The sequence below is a fragment of the Larimichthys crocea genome, chromosome XVI (assembly GCF_000972845.2).
Source record: "Larimichthys crocea isolate SSNF chromosome XVI, L_crocea_2.0, whole genome shotgun sequence".
In the NCBI taxonomy this organism is placed as follows: Eukaryota; Metazoa; Chordata; class Actinopteri; family Sciaenidae; genus Larimichthys; species Larimichthys crocea.
In genome coordinates, this window is record NC_040026.1 from 11,412,726 (window position 1) to 11,428,479 (window position 15,754).

At 40.2% G+C, this 15,754-nt stretch overlaps 1 protein-coding gene across 1 annotated transcript; it reads left to right on the forward strand.

The window, feature by feature from the left end:
• The first annotated feature begins 1,665 nt into the window (after positions 1-1,665).
• On the forward strand, positions 1,666-14,609 carry LOC109142969 (uncharacterized). The gene is made up of 6 exons (XM_019278526.2): positions 1,666-2,248; positions 11,665-12,071; positions 13,244-13,360; positions 13,490-13,645; positions 13,752-13,881; positions 14,241-14,609. Exons 2-6 carry the CDS (start codon positions 11,822-11,824, stop codon positions 14,347-14,349), a joined length of 762 nt encoding a protein of 253 aa, XP_019134071.2. The 5' UTR covers positions 1,666-2,248; positions 11,665-11,821; the 3' UTR covers positions 14,350-14,609.
• Positions 14,610-15,754: the final 1,145 nt, after the last annotated feature.

Consider the following 15,754-nt stretch of genomic DNA (forward strand, 5'->3'; position numbering starts at 1 on the left):
CAGCTGTCCACACGCATGAGATCGCCATACATGAACACCCACCACACCACACCACACCACAGGCATGTGTGTGGTGGTAATGATGGTGGCGGTGGTGGCGGCGGTAAAGGAGGGGGTCACGGAGTTCTCCATGTCCTCAGCTCACCTCCTCTCTGCTTCCTCCTCTGCAGGAAATAAAAGAGATTGCCTCTGCTGATTGTGAGTGCCACTTTGCCAATTCTTGAGCTGCCATGAGTGTGTGAGCGAGGTCGAGTGAATGCCGACAACTTGGCATCGGGCACCGCAGTGCAATTGAGCATGAGGGAACAGCAATGGCAGTAAACACAGGGTTTGTCCAACAGCAGCACAACGTGACCCAGTATGAAATGAATGCAGTGAACGGGGTCTCAGGGTCACAGTTGCTTTATTCCAGTTTATTTTCATTCGTCGTGTGTGCATAAAATCAACAACTCTTATCTATTTATCGCCTTTTATATTCAGCAGATAACACGACAAAGTGAGAAAATGTATCCTCAACATGCATATCGTCTTACGTTAGCATACTGCTGTACAGTCGTACTGCTCTTTTTAGTTGATCTATCCTTCATGCAAAACCAGGACGTTCGTTTTCTGGGTCACTGGATGGTGTGGACACAACACAGCCTCACAGATGGCACACCATCAGTACACCTGTCTCACTTCATGTGTAAACATTACAATATTAGCTAGCTATTGTAGGGCATTTGGTGTTTACCACTGGTAAATTTGTCTGACCTTAATTTTTATGTTATCTCCTATAAACAAAGGATACTTGAGAGAGATTTGCAGCCTCTTTTAGCCTCTATAATTCACTTCATTTATAACTACCTAATGAGCTTATCTAATCAGCTGAATATTTACATTACAATATGTTTTTAATTAAACTTAAAGGTACCCTGTGTGAGTTTTTGGCCACTAGTAGCGCTATGGAGCAGTGTTTGTATTAGTGGACCCCCATTTCTTGAAGAAGGAAACTGCTTTCAATTAAGTACAATTAAGTATTTTGAAGGATACAAATTATGTTTTTTAATGCAAGCGGCTATGAAGTGACAAAAGCTGCAGTTGCTCAAATGTCCACTTGAGGCTGGCTACAGAGTGGGTCAGACTCCATAAGTCCCTATGGTAAGATGTCCAACTTCACAGCAGAAATAAACATGTTTACAGCCTGGTACAAAAAACAGTTTTGGTCTCTATAGTTAGTTTAACTGTTTATAATAACTGTACTGAGGGTGAATTTTATTTAACTCATCTGTTCAAATTATATTAAGGCTTAAAGGTATGCATAATTAACAGCGTGACAGCTTTGTTTGACACATGGGTGCCATTACAGATGGCTTGTTTGAGCAACCAGCTGTCATTCAGCCTTGAAGACCACTGATGAGCCACGAGACTGAACATAAATAGATATTATTTCTGTCCACGGGGCACCTTTAACTTTTAGCTTTCAGGTTGACATTCTTTTACCATGTCTGTATACACAGCTGAGGGCTATCTTTTTCTCATGTTTTCTTCTTATTAGTAGCATATACAGGCTACATTTAGCCTATAAAACTAGCTACTTCATAACTATTTTCATTGGTTACAAATATATCTTCATGTTTTAAGGCTCAGCATAGGCACAAAGAAAGCTGAAAAGAACCATGTGCATCTCATTAGCTAAAGTATGTCCTGGTGAATGCTAACAAAAGATCTTTTAAGTTTTTATTTTACCCTAAAATGATGAGGTTGGATGTGGCTATCCATTGCAGAAGCACATATGGACAGACAAACCCAGTATGATGTTTCAGCTTTTTAGAAAAAAAACATATGAAAGAGGAAGAGAAAATAAACTGTTAAACTATCCGAGGCTATAGGGAACAGAAGCGAGGTTAAAAAAGGCCAGTAAACACTATGCAAAATGTACTGTAGAAGCTTACAGAGCATGGCAGTGTAAATAAAAGAGTAAATAAAATTGATTAAAAAACTAAGCAGACAATACTTTAGGCATTGGATTAACAGGTAGACTGTGCCGAGATCGGACAGGGTGCTTGCAAGGTAAGGTATGCAGGCGTGGGGGGGGAAATGACAGAGGACACTGCGTACTGTGTGGAGGTGGGCAGGAGAGCAGAACGGACAGAGTGACATTGGGTGCGTTTGTAACCTAGCACCTCACCTTCCCGTTCTCTCTACAGGTGGAGGCTCTGGCTCCGAATCGGACAAGCTGCAGCTAGCAGCAGGAAGTGGGAGAAAGGTGACACACACAAATACATACTGTGCACACATGGCAGACGTTAGGTGGAGAGAGATTATGAGTCAGACTGAGAAAAAAAAGTTAAGTGAGGAATGGAACAATAGCAATACATAATGACAGGGTGTGGCGTAACAAGGCAACCGAATAAAGGTTTCATATCCTAGAGGAAACATAGTTACCTGAAAATTCAACAGCCGGTGTTTGAAATGTGACTTTGTCTTCTAAAAAGTAACCGTAAACGAAGAAATACTGAGAATAAAGAAACTGTTTTTTACTTGGCTGTCTTGGAGAGTGTTGGACATGACTCGGAAGACAAAAACAAAAAAGAAAATTCATTGAGAAAACGATGCATCATGTCAGCGGCAGTCAAAGTTCAGAACGGGTAGAAATGACTCGGAAAATGAGCAGCTGTTTGTCTTGACGACGCCACATCAATCACTCGGCCTGTCCCAAGCTGTGGGCTCTCTGTTCTTGGATTCCTGTTTGTTCTCTCTGAGACAAACACAAGATGTTATCGACTGCGGCATTATTAGATCTAAAAAAGTCATTTTAGAAAGTTATTGCACATGACTATTTATAGCGTTCATTTCCTTCACTCGTTTGTCGGTTACATCTTTCTCACATTGGACTGACAACGTAACAAAGTTTGGCAATGCCTAAATATGCTACATTTAAACACTGAGCTGTTTGCATGAAGCTAACCATGATGTGTCATAAACAAATAGCCCTGTGGTTAAGATAATTAAAGTCTATTTAAGTATACCAGTGGTTTTGTTAAAGACATTTCCCGTAAACCAAGCGTCTTCCTGTCCAAAAAGACTGGGGGTAAGAAGCTAAAACGAGGCCTAATGTCCATGTTAGCTTGCTTTCAGAATGTGGTAGAGGTTAAAAGATTAAATATGTATCTATTCTTCCAAGTATGGTAAAAAAAAAAAGACGTCATTTTACTAAAGATAAAGATTTGTTGGCATTCAACATTTTCCATGAGGCTTTGGTTGCGCTTCTGTAGCTAACACACATGGGTTTTGTTGTTGTAGAATGCTAATTATCTCTTGATAATTAATAATTATCTATCCTTTCTATGAAAGTACGCTCCGGTAAAAAGATTTGTTACCATTAAACAACTTTTGTTAGCATTTAGCATCATTCATGAGGCGTCTGTCGCTAACACACATGGGATCTGGTGTTGATGAATGCTAACAAAACCATGGTGTCTTTGCTTAATCTTACTATCCTGTGTCGTATACAGTGGTCCCTCGTTTATCGCGGGGGATACCTTCTAAAAATAACCCGCAATAAACGAAATCCGCGAAGTAAGTTTTACAATTATTCTACATGTTTTAAGGCCGTAAAACCCCTAACCACACACTTTTATACACCTTTTTACACGCATTTTGTACAGTACTCCCTTAGCCAATCAGGACGCAGAACACAATGCGCGTTCATACTGTACAGTACGCTGTACAAAAAAGCATGCAAAATTACACTGAAAAAAATCCGTGAAAAGTGAACCGCGTTATAGCGAGGGACGACTGTATACTCATATAATATAGACTCTTTGATAACTACCTGCTCATACTCACACTGATGCTAATTTATACATAGCTATGCATATATTTATATGTGTAAGTGTTGGAATTGTTAGCACCGTGTTTGCATACACCCCTTACTCTGTCTTCATATTTACATCCTCTTTGATGTATGCTGTCGGTGCTTGTTTGCTTCAATGGCCTGATTCCCCACAGGGATCATTAATGTTTCATCTAATCTAATCGAACCCCCTGCTGTCACCACAGAGCTGCCTCGCAGTCAAGACAACAGTACAGAGCTGCGGAGCGAGATCGCAACAGCAAATCCTGTTTGATATAAAGCAGACAGCGATAAGCTCATACCGGGTCGTAAATATTCAACTGAAAATATGACCAAGCAGCAGAGCAGCTGATGAGGTTTTAGTGTGCATAAATACTGAATGGCATCTGTGAACAGATTTGTGGAACAAAGGGTTAACAGCCACACTGTTTCCTGTGTTAATGTCTGTGGCTGTGATGTCCTGCAGTGTAACAACCTGCTAATTCACCTGTGAACGTGTTTTATGGCTCCGTTTCTCCTCTCCGTCTTTTGAAAATCTCTTTCTACACATTCCAAGCTCCGCGTCCGTCTGCGAAGTGAGAGCGAGAGCGAGATCATGTGCGTGGAGAAGTGTCTGAGGCGCACACAAAGGAGGAAGGAGGTGGAGGAAGAGGGCTGAAATCGAGGAGAATGATAGAGGGAAGTGAAAAAGAAAGAAACAGTGCTGTGTGTGTTATTGTTTGGCCAGTCTGACCTGTTCAGGCAGTCCGCACACTCACTCACACACACACACACACACACACACACACACACACACCTTATACACTCTGAAGAGTGTCCACACACACACAGACAGACCATACATCACTCTACTTATATGTCTTCCTTCCCAACAGCACCATGTGACATGGGAACAGCAGGTGTCTGTCTCTGTTACTTCCCCTAAAGGGGGGGGACACCCACACACACAGACACACAACGTCCCCTGCTTCCAGTCTAAGTGTAATGTATTGTTTTAGTGCTGGTGTGGGTGTGTGTGTGTGGCTGCTAAGTCCGGTGCTAATGCGTCCAGCCAGGCAGCACTGATACAACAGTGAGAGCAGAGATAAAGCCGGCTTTGTGTCCAACTCAGGATCTCAGCCAGAGTGGCTGAAATGGCACACAGCCATTGTCACAGGTTCACCGTGGTCACACACACAGAAAGAGTGCTGGTGACGCCCCCATTGGCTGAAACCACAGATATTAAAGTGCAATTGCGACACTGTTTAAAATCAGTGAATCATTTCCATATTATTGATGGTTACTGTAAGCAAACATAAGACATTCGTCCAGGATGACTGGCAGGCTCTAATGGCTTCTGTGCCACAAACACAATACAAAGAGTTGCTGTACTTCCAGAATGAGAATGATGCTTAAACTGACTTTTAGGCCACTTGATTGCAGAGAAAGCAACAAGCTGTAAACTCAGTGGGTGTAACAGAGCCTTTTCACTAAAACAGCTGCCTGCTGTGCCTGAAAGCGATGCTTATGAGAGCTGTGAACAAAAAAACGGCAAAATCAGGAGACTGTAAAATCAAAACTATGAGCTGAAATACGTGAAGCACTCTGCAAATCTTTATTATTACATGTAGGAATGACATTTTTCGCTAGTTTAACAATGTTGATTATTGGGGCTTTAATGTTTGCCAGTGGTAGATGGTGAAATCTGTGAAAGGTTTGTGGAAAAATGTTCAAATTGAAAGTTTTTCTTCTCAAATGAAAGAAAACAAACTCATGCAAGGTCAAAAAGCTCAGAATGTGCTGACTCTGGACGCCGACATCTCGGCAGTCGTGCCTCTGCAGCCTCGCGGCTAATCTAAAAATGGGCAAAGACGTGAATTATTAGTGTTATTAGTGCCTACTTACTCGTAAAAGCACATAAACCAAGTTAAAATGACCACATCTGAGGAAGTTAACACAATCCACTGCTCCTGGTGGGGTATGAGGCCATGTAGAGAACAGACCAAAACAGCATCGCAGCTGCAATTTTTTGTCTCAATTCACATTCTTTCATTCTTACACTTTCATTTTTGTGTACATAAGTATAATTATGACACAACACAGCATACTGTGAGTACCCAGGTGGTGGTGGTGCACTCATAATGGTCAATAAGTTCAGTGTGGAACACTTCTCACCTTCAACGGTCATCATTCTAGTTATATAGTGGAGGGGGAAAGACCACTGGCATTGTGAAAATGGTGGCTGAGGAAGCTGCTGGAGCTGATGCAGTTCCAATGAAAACCACAAATATAGAAATGTAATTTGTACGCATGTTTTATATTTATGTTTTAGCAGTGATATGTTACGGTTGAAATTCAGTGTAGTCATTTAGGTGCACAGCAGTTTTACTCAAAATGAGACAACACTGCCCTGCTAAAATTAGCACACCACACCAGGAAGTGTACACAGTGTACTACATAGACGTGTACTAAGGGAAGTATCCAAATTGAGACATAGTGAGTCCAATTGTTGTTGTTATTATGTTGAGACATTTGACTAAAAAGTGCAAATGTCAGTCTCTTGGTGGCACTAGAAGAAAAGTCAAGGGATCATCACAGCGATTAGGATTCATCATCTGGGAACTACGAATCAACAAAATGCAGATCCATTGACTAGATGATGAGATAACCTAGACCAGCATTGCTCTCCGTAGAGTGAAGCTGCTAACATCGCTTAAAGTTTATTGCTTTATACAGTGCTGTATTATTTAGGACTGGAAGAACCAATCGGAGTTTCTCTCAGTGCCATAGTCGTCTTGTTCATTGTAAATTTACTGTACATCTCAAGATTTAGATGTCAGTGTAACACACACATTTTAAAATGCTACACATCTTGTGATCAGTGTCTGCAAGCGGTCATGTGATCAGAAGTGAGCGCAGATGTGTTGACAAGTCAATCCACCTGAGAAAATTGAGTATCCACCCTGTGGCAAGGCGCACCGTGGTAACACACCAGGATACTCTTGCGATTTGTCACTGTGATTTATCTTTGTTGTTACGCGTTCAAGGCATAACAATGAGGTTTTAATCTCTGAGTTTTACTGCTGAATGATGCCGCGCGGAGATTTTAGGAGAAGCTCTATTGCATAACCCTCCTAGTTTCAACAGATGATTAACAGCAGTGATATGTGCGTGAACATAACTCGTGCGCAGATAGGCGTCTGCGGGGGAATGTGATGTAGTGTGCCTGATGCAGAGCTGGATCCATCCTCGCTCGCCTGTCGCTGCAGCCGCAGACGTCGTTTTTCATAGTAGACCTGCATGCTGGCAGCGTGCCTGACATCCTCTCTTGTCCTGTTTTCTCCCTCTTCTCCTCCCCCTTTCACCTCCTCTCCCCTTCTCTTTATGTTTCTCTCCTCTCTCACTTACTTGTCCTCCCTACACAAACACACACCTCCTCCTCCTGCCTCTGATCAGCCTGAGTGGTGCAGTGATCTCGCCTGTCTGCCCTGAGTTAAAATAAAAAAAATAAAAAATCTGCCCCAGTTTGATGACATCATTGCTGCCACTCATGTTCAGCCAACATGTTCGAAACCATGAGTGGAAACAACTGCGCTCAACTGCTGTGAATGCGAGAGTGTTGTCAAATCAGAGTGTCAAATTCTCCCCCTGTTAGTCAGTATGAGAGTCCAGCTGCACGCTGCTGCACGGGAAGTGGTTCTGACAATGGTTTTGTTCAGACAAGAGAACAGGAACATCCACACACACTCGCCAAACACTGCTGCAACACACTCAGTGATGACATTCATTACTGGCACCCTAAATGAATGTACAACTACTACAGATATGACAGTGCTGCTCTTGTTATGATTGTTAAATTGAGGAAATGAACTATTATATATTATTATAACACAACAAAGGAAAGACAAAGATTAGACAGTTTGAAATGAAGATTTTAAAGACATCCCTGACTGATGTGAGCTCTAGTTTTGTCCTCAAAAGTGTATAAATACACAAATACCCCCACCCCCCACATACACATTAATCCGGGCGTGACGCAATTCTCTGAGCAACTGTATGTCATCATCAGTGAGACGTCCTCTGGGATGGAGCAACCCAGTACAACATGCTGCCTAATGGACACGCTGGACGGGCACAGTGTGTTAAAACCATCTGTCTCTTCCACTGTACAGTAACAGTACAGCTGGTAAACACAGACTGACCCATATCACTGAGGTAGTGTTAAAGTTGTTCAAAGGACCACCTCTGTGTACTGTGTGTTATGTAACAGCCCACTGTTATGGCTGGGAATTACAGAGAGCAGTTTCAACGCTGTATAAAGTGTTTCAGTATGTCTCATGGTATTCTTTCTAACATCAGCGTTGGACCTCGCTTTCAATTTGAACTAAAGTTTTTGGGCCACACAACAAGCTGCTGTCACAACACTGACATTATCACCTTTAAAAGTTGTCCAAACATGTTAGCGAATGGCATTTTAAATGTTTTGCAGCAGGCAGACAGCAGCACATGGCAAAATTAAGTCTAGTATTCATTCTCTTTTAGATAACACCGCGTGAAAACACAGTACATGTCGATAAATAAAAGAATATATAAGTTCAAATTTAGCAATAATTTTGACATGTTTGAGGGATAATTTATTAGAATTGGAAGGTTTTCATAATACACTGTGTTAAAAAATTACAAGCTGTCAACAGAACATATCGCCTTTATTTTACGTCACCAGCAGACCAGAGCCTTTATTTGGAGTTGTGTTTTTGGCCACCTGGTGAATGTAAGTCTAATATTTACTCTCTTTTAGCTTTGTTTTGATCCTGAGAAAATTTGTCTCTTTAGCCTCTAAATGTTCCACTGTGTTCACGAGTGAGCTGCTAACGTTTTCTGCTGGTGGGCTTATCAGATGCTTAAATGCTCGAGGGTAGGATTTAGTGACATCTAGTGGTGTAGCTGCTGATTGCAACTCCCTCACCTCACCTCACCTCACCTCACCTCACCTCACCTTCTCCTTCTTAGAATGAAGGCGAAACTATGGAGGCCCTTTCTAGAGTCTGTGTTGTGGGCTAATGTAAAAAAATGATATCTTTGGAGCCCTTTAAATCAAACACAGTGGACCTTTAATGTTTTTGTGTATATAAAGAAGTGTGTTGGAGGGTAAGGTAAAGTTAAAAAGTACAATTTATTTATAAATGTGTTACTTTACGGGGAATAAAACCCCTGGGAGGGTGGGTAGAGGTTGATAGGGCAAGTTCCACTTAAAGACCCAAACGTTCTTAGGCTCGTCTCATAAGTAGTCCTTAAAACACTTATTTTGAGTTGTTTCAGGTCAAGGAGGTAACACTGGTCCAAGTGTTTTTAACATTTACTCTATTACAGTAACACTATTGTTCAACGATACGTGAGAACTTTTGTTGCTGAATAATGAAGCTCATTAACCATCAATGACTATGTGTATCCTTGCTTAGGTGACTAATACCCTGACAGGTGATGCACACACATACTTTACTGTTATTTGATCTGTATGGATCTCTCTCACACACACCTACACACACACACACACACACACACACACACAAGTAACTGCGAAATTAGGTCTGTGAGTATGTCTGTGCAAAGCAGAAGCGTCCTAAAACTGGAAGGAGGGGAAAGAAAGACAAATATGAGGCTTGTGTAAAGGTCCTTAATGTTTCAGTCGGTACATGCACCGAGGGATGAATGGAAGAACGGATGGATGGGTGGATGAATGGATGGATGGAGTACTGCCACTGCAGGGTTAGTGACGTCAGCCACGTAAACTAAGGACATAATCCTCTGTAGGCCTGACCTGCTCTTTTAGTGTACGAGGCTGACATCTAGTGTTCAGCTGGTAGAACAACACACACTATAATTTGGAGGTTTTGCTCCCTTTAATACCTAAAAGACTTAAACAACAAGTCTGATTTCTCTAGTTACATCTCAGTCTGAGCACAGTGGCACAGATAACCACAGGAGCCATGGGATCGGCAAGAAACACAGGCTGATACCAACATCTTATCAAACTGTGACGTGGTATAAAAAGACAGATCGGAAATTAAAAGAGGTCACAGATAAGGCTCATGAAACACACTCCTTATCTATATTCACAAATAATTACAGTCTGCTGGCTGCTATTTTCACTGAGACCAATGCACAGTACATGTATAAAGTGATTTTGTGTGTGGAATATAGGTCAGACATCATCTGCTCTGCTGATGTTATAAACTCACTCCAGGCTTTATCGATGCTATGGTGGCCAGTTACTGTCACACTGGGCCAATTGTCACGTTTCACAGTTGAACAAACACGGTACACTGTGTGCTTCCACACAACCAAGGTTATTTTTAGACTAATAATCGACCGAGACAAGTATTTATGTATGTATAGAGCGTGTCTATGATCCTTGGACTTCTGTTGGAAATACATTGAAATTGAAACTAAAACCCTTCAGCAGAAAAAAAATATTACTATGTATACTGGGATTTTATTTGATGTATAGTAAGAAATAGGAATTTCTAGATATTTCTATGTTTAATAAAATATGAGCTTCAAACAAGTACATGATATTTCAGATTATTGAAGATTTTTAACTTAAAGACCCTGAAAACTTGGTTTCAGGTCTTCAAGCTGAACTCATAAATATTTGTATTCTACCAAGGGATTTATGTGACTCAATATGCTGCTAGTAGTGATAAGCCCACATGGAATCATCGCCAAACTCTGCAGGTTCCATCTGCTCTTTTTTTTTCTCTCTCTTTTATTTTGGTCTTTGTCCTATAACAGCCTTGTTTCCAGCAGCATAAACCGCTCTGAAAACCCCCACCGTGCTCAGCAAAAAAACACGTGGTAAAAGTTAGAGACTAGCTGGTGAACATAGAGGAGCAGCTAGCTGTAAAGAACCAGCTGGAGGAGACCCAAGAAGAGCTACAAGGACTTAAATTATTGGACTTATTGGACTTAAATTCTCCAGGTAACCAGAAACACGACTCCAAATGAATGCCAATGTTGCTACATAACTGCCACTCGTGACCAAGAAATCAACTAATGGTGCAATTTTATATAAGATTAGACCAAGAAATCAACTAATGGTGCAATTTTATATAAGATTAAAATATCATGAGTAAATAACAAACTATTAAGTTAAAGTTCAGGAAAATACATCCTTAGGTAGGCTATAATTAATAAAACCCAATCTTCAGACCACTGAAAGAGATGTGGAATCACCAAAACTGTTGAGCTTTTTGCAGAAATATATGGTCATGTAGGATCATGTTGAAATGTTTGTTGGTCCTTTTGAGTGGGACTGAATCCTTGCATGAATTTAATTTGTACTCAATATAGGTGATTTTATAGTTTGAATACAGACATGATTTGTTATTATTCATCCATTACTCATTGTCTTAAATAAGTCCACTTCCACTACTGTGCACTGTGTTTTTATTAACACAGTGGAGACAACCAACCTACCTATGAAAAACTATGACTACCTATGTCAGAGAAGACAGCTTTACCGGAGTAGTAAGCTAGAATTCATTTGTATTTTCTCCACAGCACCAAAACAAGTGTAATGTCATGAGCTGCTGTCCACACCTAATGCCAACCACTGTCCCTTGTTCTGCATATGCGTAATGGCTCAGGGCTGGCAGATAACATTTGCATGCCCTGCAGCCTAATCTGTTTGTGCACACTGTTTACATGACTTAAATGGAACTATGAACATCATATCATATTCAGTGTCACTTTGTTCAAGCTACTTTCAGTGAGACTGGTCAACTGATGAAAACACATCCGGATGAGTTGGATTTGTTTTACTTTTTTTTTTTGTATACTTTTATTAGACATTGACAGAAATGTTGGACACCATCCAGCTTTCCATTTCTCTGGGCTGAAAATGAAAAATGAAGACAGGAAAACTTAAACTTGCCCCAGAAGGACTTGAGCCTGGTTTCAGATTCTGTTTGGAGCTATTTTTGAGATGGTTTTGGTTCATGGTTAATGCCACTACACTTTGAAGATTCAGTGTGTGGGTACAAGAATAACAGGATGGAGATCCCAGACCCAGGACAAGAGCAGGAGGGTGACTCTGAACCCAACCAGAGGACACCAGAGGGAATAAACGCATTGACACAACAGGCCTTCATTGAGTTTCGCATACAGCAGCTTTACAACAGGCGTCTCCTTCTGATGAAGAGACAGAGCATCAAGAAGAAGGCGGAGAACACCAGTGACAAGACCACAGAGGAAAGTGAGTTGCTCCCTTAAAAATAAATGTCTATGTACTATGATTTTACATTTTCATTTGAATAATTCTTCATCAAAAGGAATTAAAACTTTTAAATTACTCATAAGTCACTGTTCTTTAAACATATTAAAACTTTTAAATTACTCATAAGTCACTGTTCTTTAAACATTTTTCATTAATTTTCTAAGAGGTTCTGTGTATAGAATTAAAAATTGACTAATTGATTAAGAAACTGACTTCTTGAGATAGACCTTTTTAAAATTCCCAGGTTGGGAATTAAGGAGCTACAAATACTGTATAGTATCGTTAGTTCAAGTGCCAAAATGATGCAATGATGGAGTGTGAAAATAAAAGCTGAATACTTTTTTTATTTGTATCTTTTATTAGTGAATGTTTAGCTCATGAAGAATTTTGGCCAGAAAGCTAACATTGACAAAATATGCAACTTTGTTAAAAAAAAAAAAAATGAAAGAAAGAAAGAAAGAAAGAAAGAAAGAAAGAAAGAAAGAAAGAAAGAAAGAAAGAAAGAAAGAACCATTGTGCAATTTGATGGCATGTAGTTATAGAATGAAACCTGCTCATTTTATCCCCTCCTTGAATGAAGGAAAAATGAAAAACGAGAAACGCCCTCTCTAGGACCAGTGATTAGTTTGTAGGTTCTGGGCTACATGGCAGTTCAACATCTAAAACTCTTATTCTAAAACTAAGGTAACAAAACATAATGATTTTTCTGGTGTTAAACTAATAGAAAATGGAATTTTGTATATTATGTGAAATTTTTGCCATGTTTTGTAAATAGAGAAAGCTGACACACTGGACCTTTAAAATGTAATTTTCTCTGCTTTTTATATTTTGTTAGTTCATCTTAATATTTGATTACTAAGTTAGCTACTTTAGTTTAAAAATGATTATTATTATTATTATCATTCAGTGTATAAAACAAAAAAAAAAAGATTTTACTCTGTCTTAAATGTTTTTTTAAATAAAAAATAAACCAAGGAGGAAAATGGAAATAAGTAGTACACAAGAACACAAATGGAAGACCAAAATAAAAGTAGTACAGCTTTATAGGGCTCTTTACATTGCATTTTATTTTGGTTTTTATTTATTCAGTTGTATTTTTGTTGTTTAATAACTTTTTACTAAATTTTACTCTCCCTGTGTGGTGTTGTCAGTAACCAGTGAGGAGGGCAACACTGAACTGTGTGAGCTGGAGGCCGTCCAGAAGGAGATAGAAGAGCTGCTGGTTAAAAAGGCAGAGCTGGAGGAACAGGGAAAGAGCTCCGAACTCAGTAATGACATCCAGTTGATTAACACTCTTATTCATGGCAACCTGATTCATTTAAACATACAGATGATGTTTAATGCATCTATATTGTCACCCTGCAAAACATGTTTAAACTGCACGTGTTTTAAATCAGGTCAACAGGATGTGCGTCCCACTTCTTATAAATCTGAGATACCCCGTGGGGGGATCTACCTGCTGCCGCCTCCCCAGCTTACAAAGGACATTACACTGGAGCAGAGAGAAGAAACTAGGCCTGAGGAAGAAACACCAACAGACACTGCCATTCCAGGTAACTAACACCACCTCACACACATGTACACACATATAACAGTGACACCCAACATCTGAGTGTCTAGGTCGGTAATTCTTTCTTTCTTTCTTTCTCTCTTGTGGAGAAGTTAACAGTCTGGGTCTGACGCCAGCTGTGACCCAGTGTCCATCTTGTCAAGAGGTCATCGTCACACAAACCCACCGCACAGTGGGTCAATCTATGTGGGTGCTTTGCTGCATGTCCGCGATGATGGGGTATGTCTTCTTAAACCTGACTGACTGCAGAAACGTTGAGTTAGGCATTTTGTCTGTATTCACATTATCTTAGCTTAGCATAAAGACTGGAAGTGCAGGGGGAAACAGCTGGTCTGATTGTCTGGAGGTTCAAAATCTACTTGCTGGCACCTCTAAAACTCATTAATTAACCCAATTACAATGATATCTTCTTTAATTTGATCCATACAAAAAAAACTAAGTGTACTGTGTGTTCTGAATTAGGTGCTGGTCCATCTTTTGGTCGGGTGCAGGAGATATAACTTCTTTATAGGTGATAAAATGCAATTTCTTTTACACCCTCCTCACATCCCCGATCTCTGCCTTTCTTCCTTTCACAGGTGTGTCGCAGGCTGCTGTTTAATCCCTTTCTTCATGGACAAACTGAAGGACGTCCGCCACCAGTGTCCCCAGTGCAAGGCACGCATACACACCCACCTGATATTTTGACATGGATACTATATTAAAAGCTGTGGTCTGATTCGGGCAGTACGACCCACAGCTTCTGGACTCGAGAGACCGTTTCCTGTGGTATTGGAGCTGGTTGGGACTCTAGTTTGAACTTTTAACTCTACCACTGATCTTTGAGTTTGCCTACCAGAATATCAGCACAACATAGACTCAGCTCACTTCAAACATGTCCACACTATATATGTGTTATATGCGTCAGCTATTAGGCGGGACCAGGCAAATAACCTCCCTGATCAAGATCAAAGCCCTTTTTACATGCACAGTTTAAAAAACAAATGGAAATGGAAATATACTTCTGAGCATATGCAAACACTGTTCTGTAACCTGACAACTGTAACAAAGCACTTTCACTATCCTGAACACAATTCAAATATACAAAAAGTCTATCAAAAGTCTAAACACACGTTCTCATCCAATATTTTTTCTTTATTTTTATTATTTTCTACATAGTAGATTAACACCAAAGACATCAAAACTATGAAAAAACACATGGAATTATGTGATAATCACAAAATTGTAAACAAAGCTAAATATGTTTTATAGTTTAGATTCTTCAACGTAGCCACCTTGCACCACCGTCTCGCTTTAATGACAGCTTTGCACATTCTTGACATTCTCTGGAAAGCTTTTCAGTTAACAGGGGTGCCTTGTCAAGAGTTAGTTCATTCTTAATGCATTTGAGAACATCAGCTGTTTTGTTCAGAGGTAGTGTTGGTATACAGTAAATGGCAAAAACTACTCAACTAAGTAAAGAGAATGAACAGTTCATTACTTTGGGACAAGAAGGACAATCAATCCAGGAAATATCAAGAACTTTGAATGTATCATCATGTGCATCTCAACATGAACTGTTGAGATGAGACTGTCTGAATCAGGCCTTCATGGTTGAATTGCTGTAAAGAAACTATGACTGAGGGAGACCAAGAAGAAGAAGGGAACTACTCGGGCTAAGAAACACAATGAATGGACATGTGGGAATCTGTACCTGATGTGTCAAATTTGAGATTTTTGGTTCCAACTGCCTTGTCTTCAGGAGGCAGGAAGGTAAAGAGTTGATATCTGCATGTGTGGTTCCCACCACGAAGTATAGATGGTGGATGTGTGATGGTGTTTTGCTGTGGACACTGATGGTGATTCATTAAAAATTCAAGGGCAGCATGGCTACCATAGCATTCTGCACCAAGAACCTGGTTTGCGCTTAGTGGGGCCATAATTTTTTTCCAACATGACAATGACCCAGAACACACCCCTAGGCTACACAAGATGGAGAGTGATGCATCACCTGGCCTCCACTGCAGTGAAGAAAAAGCAGCCAAGTGCTCAACTTACATGGAAACAACATCAAGACTATTGAAAACCATTCCAGGTGATCACCTCATAAAGA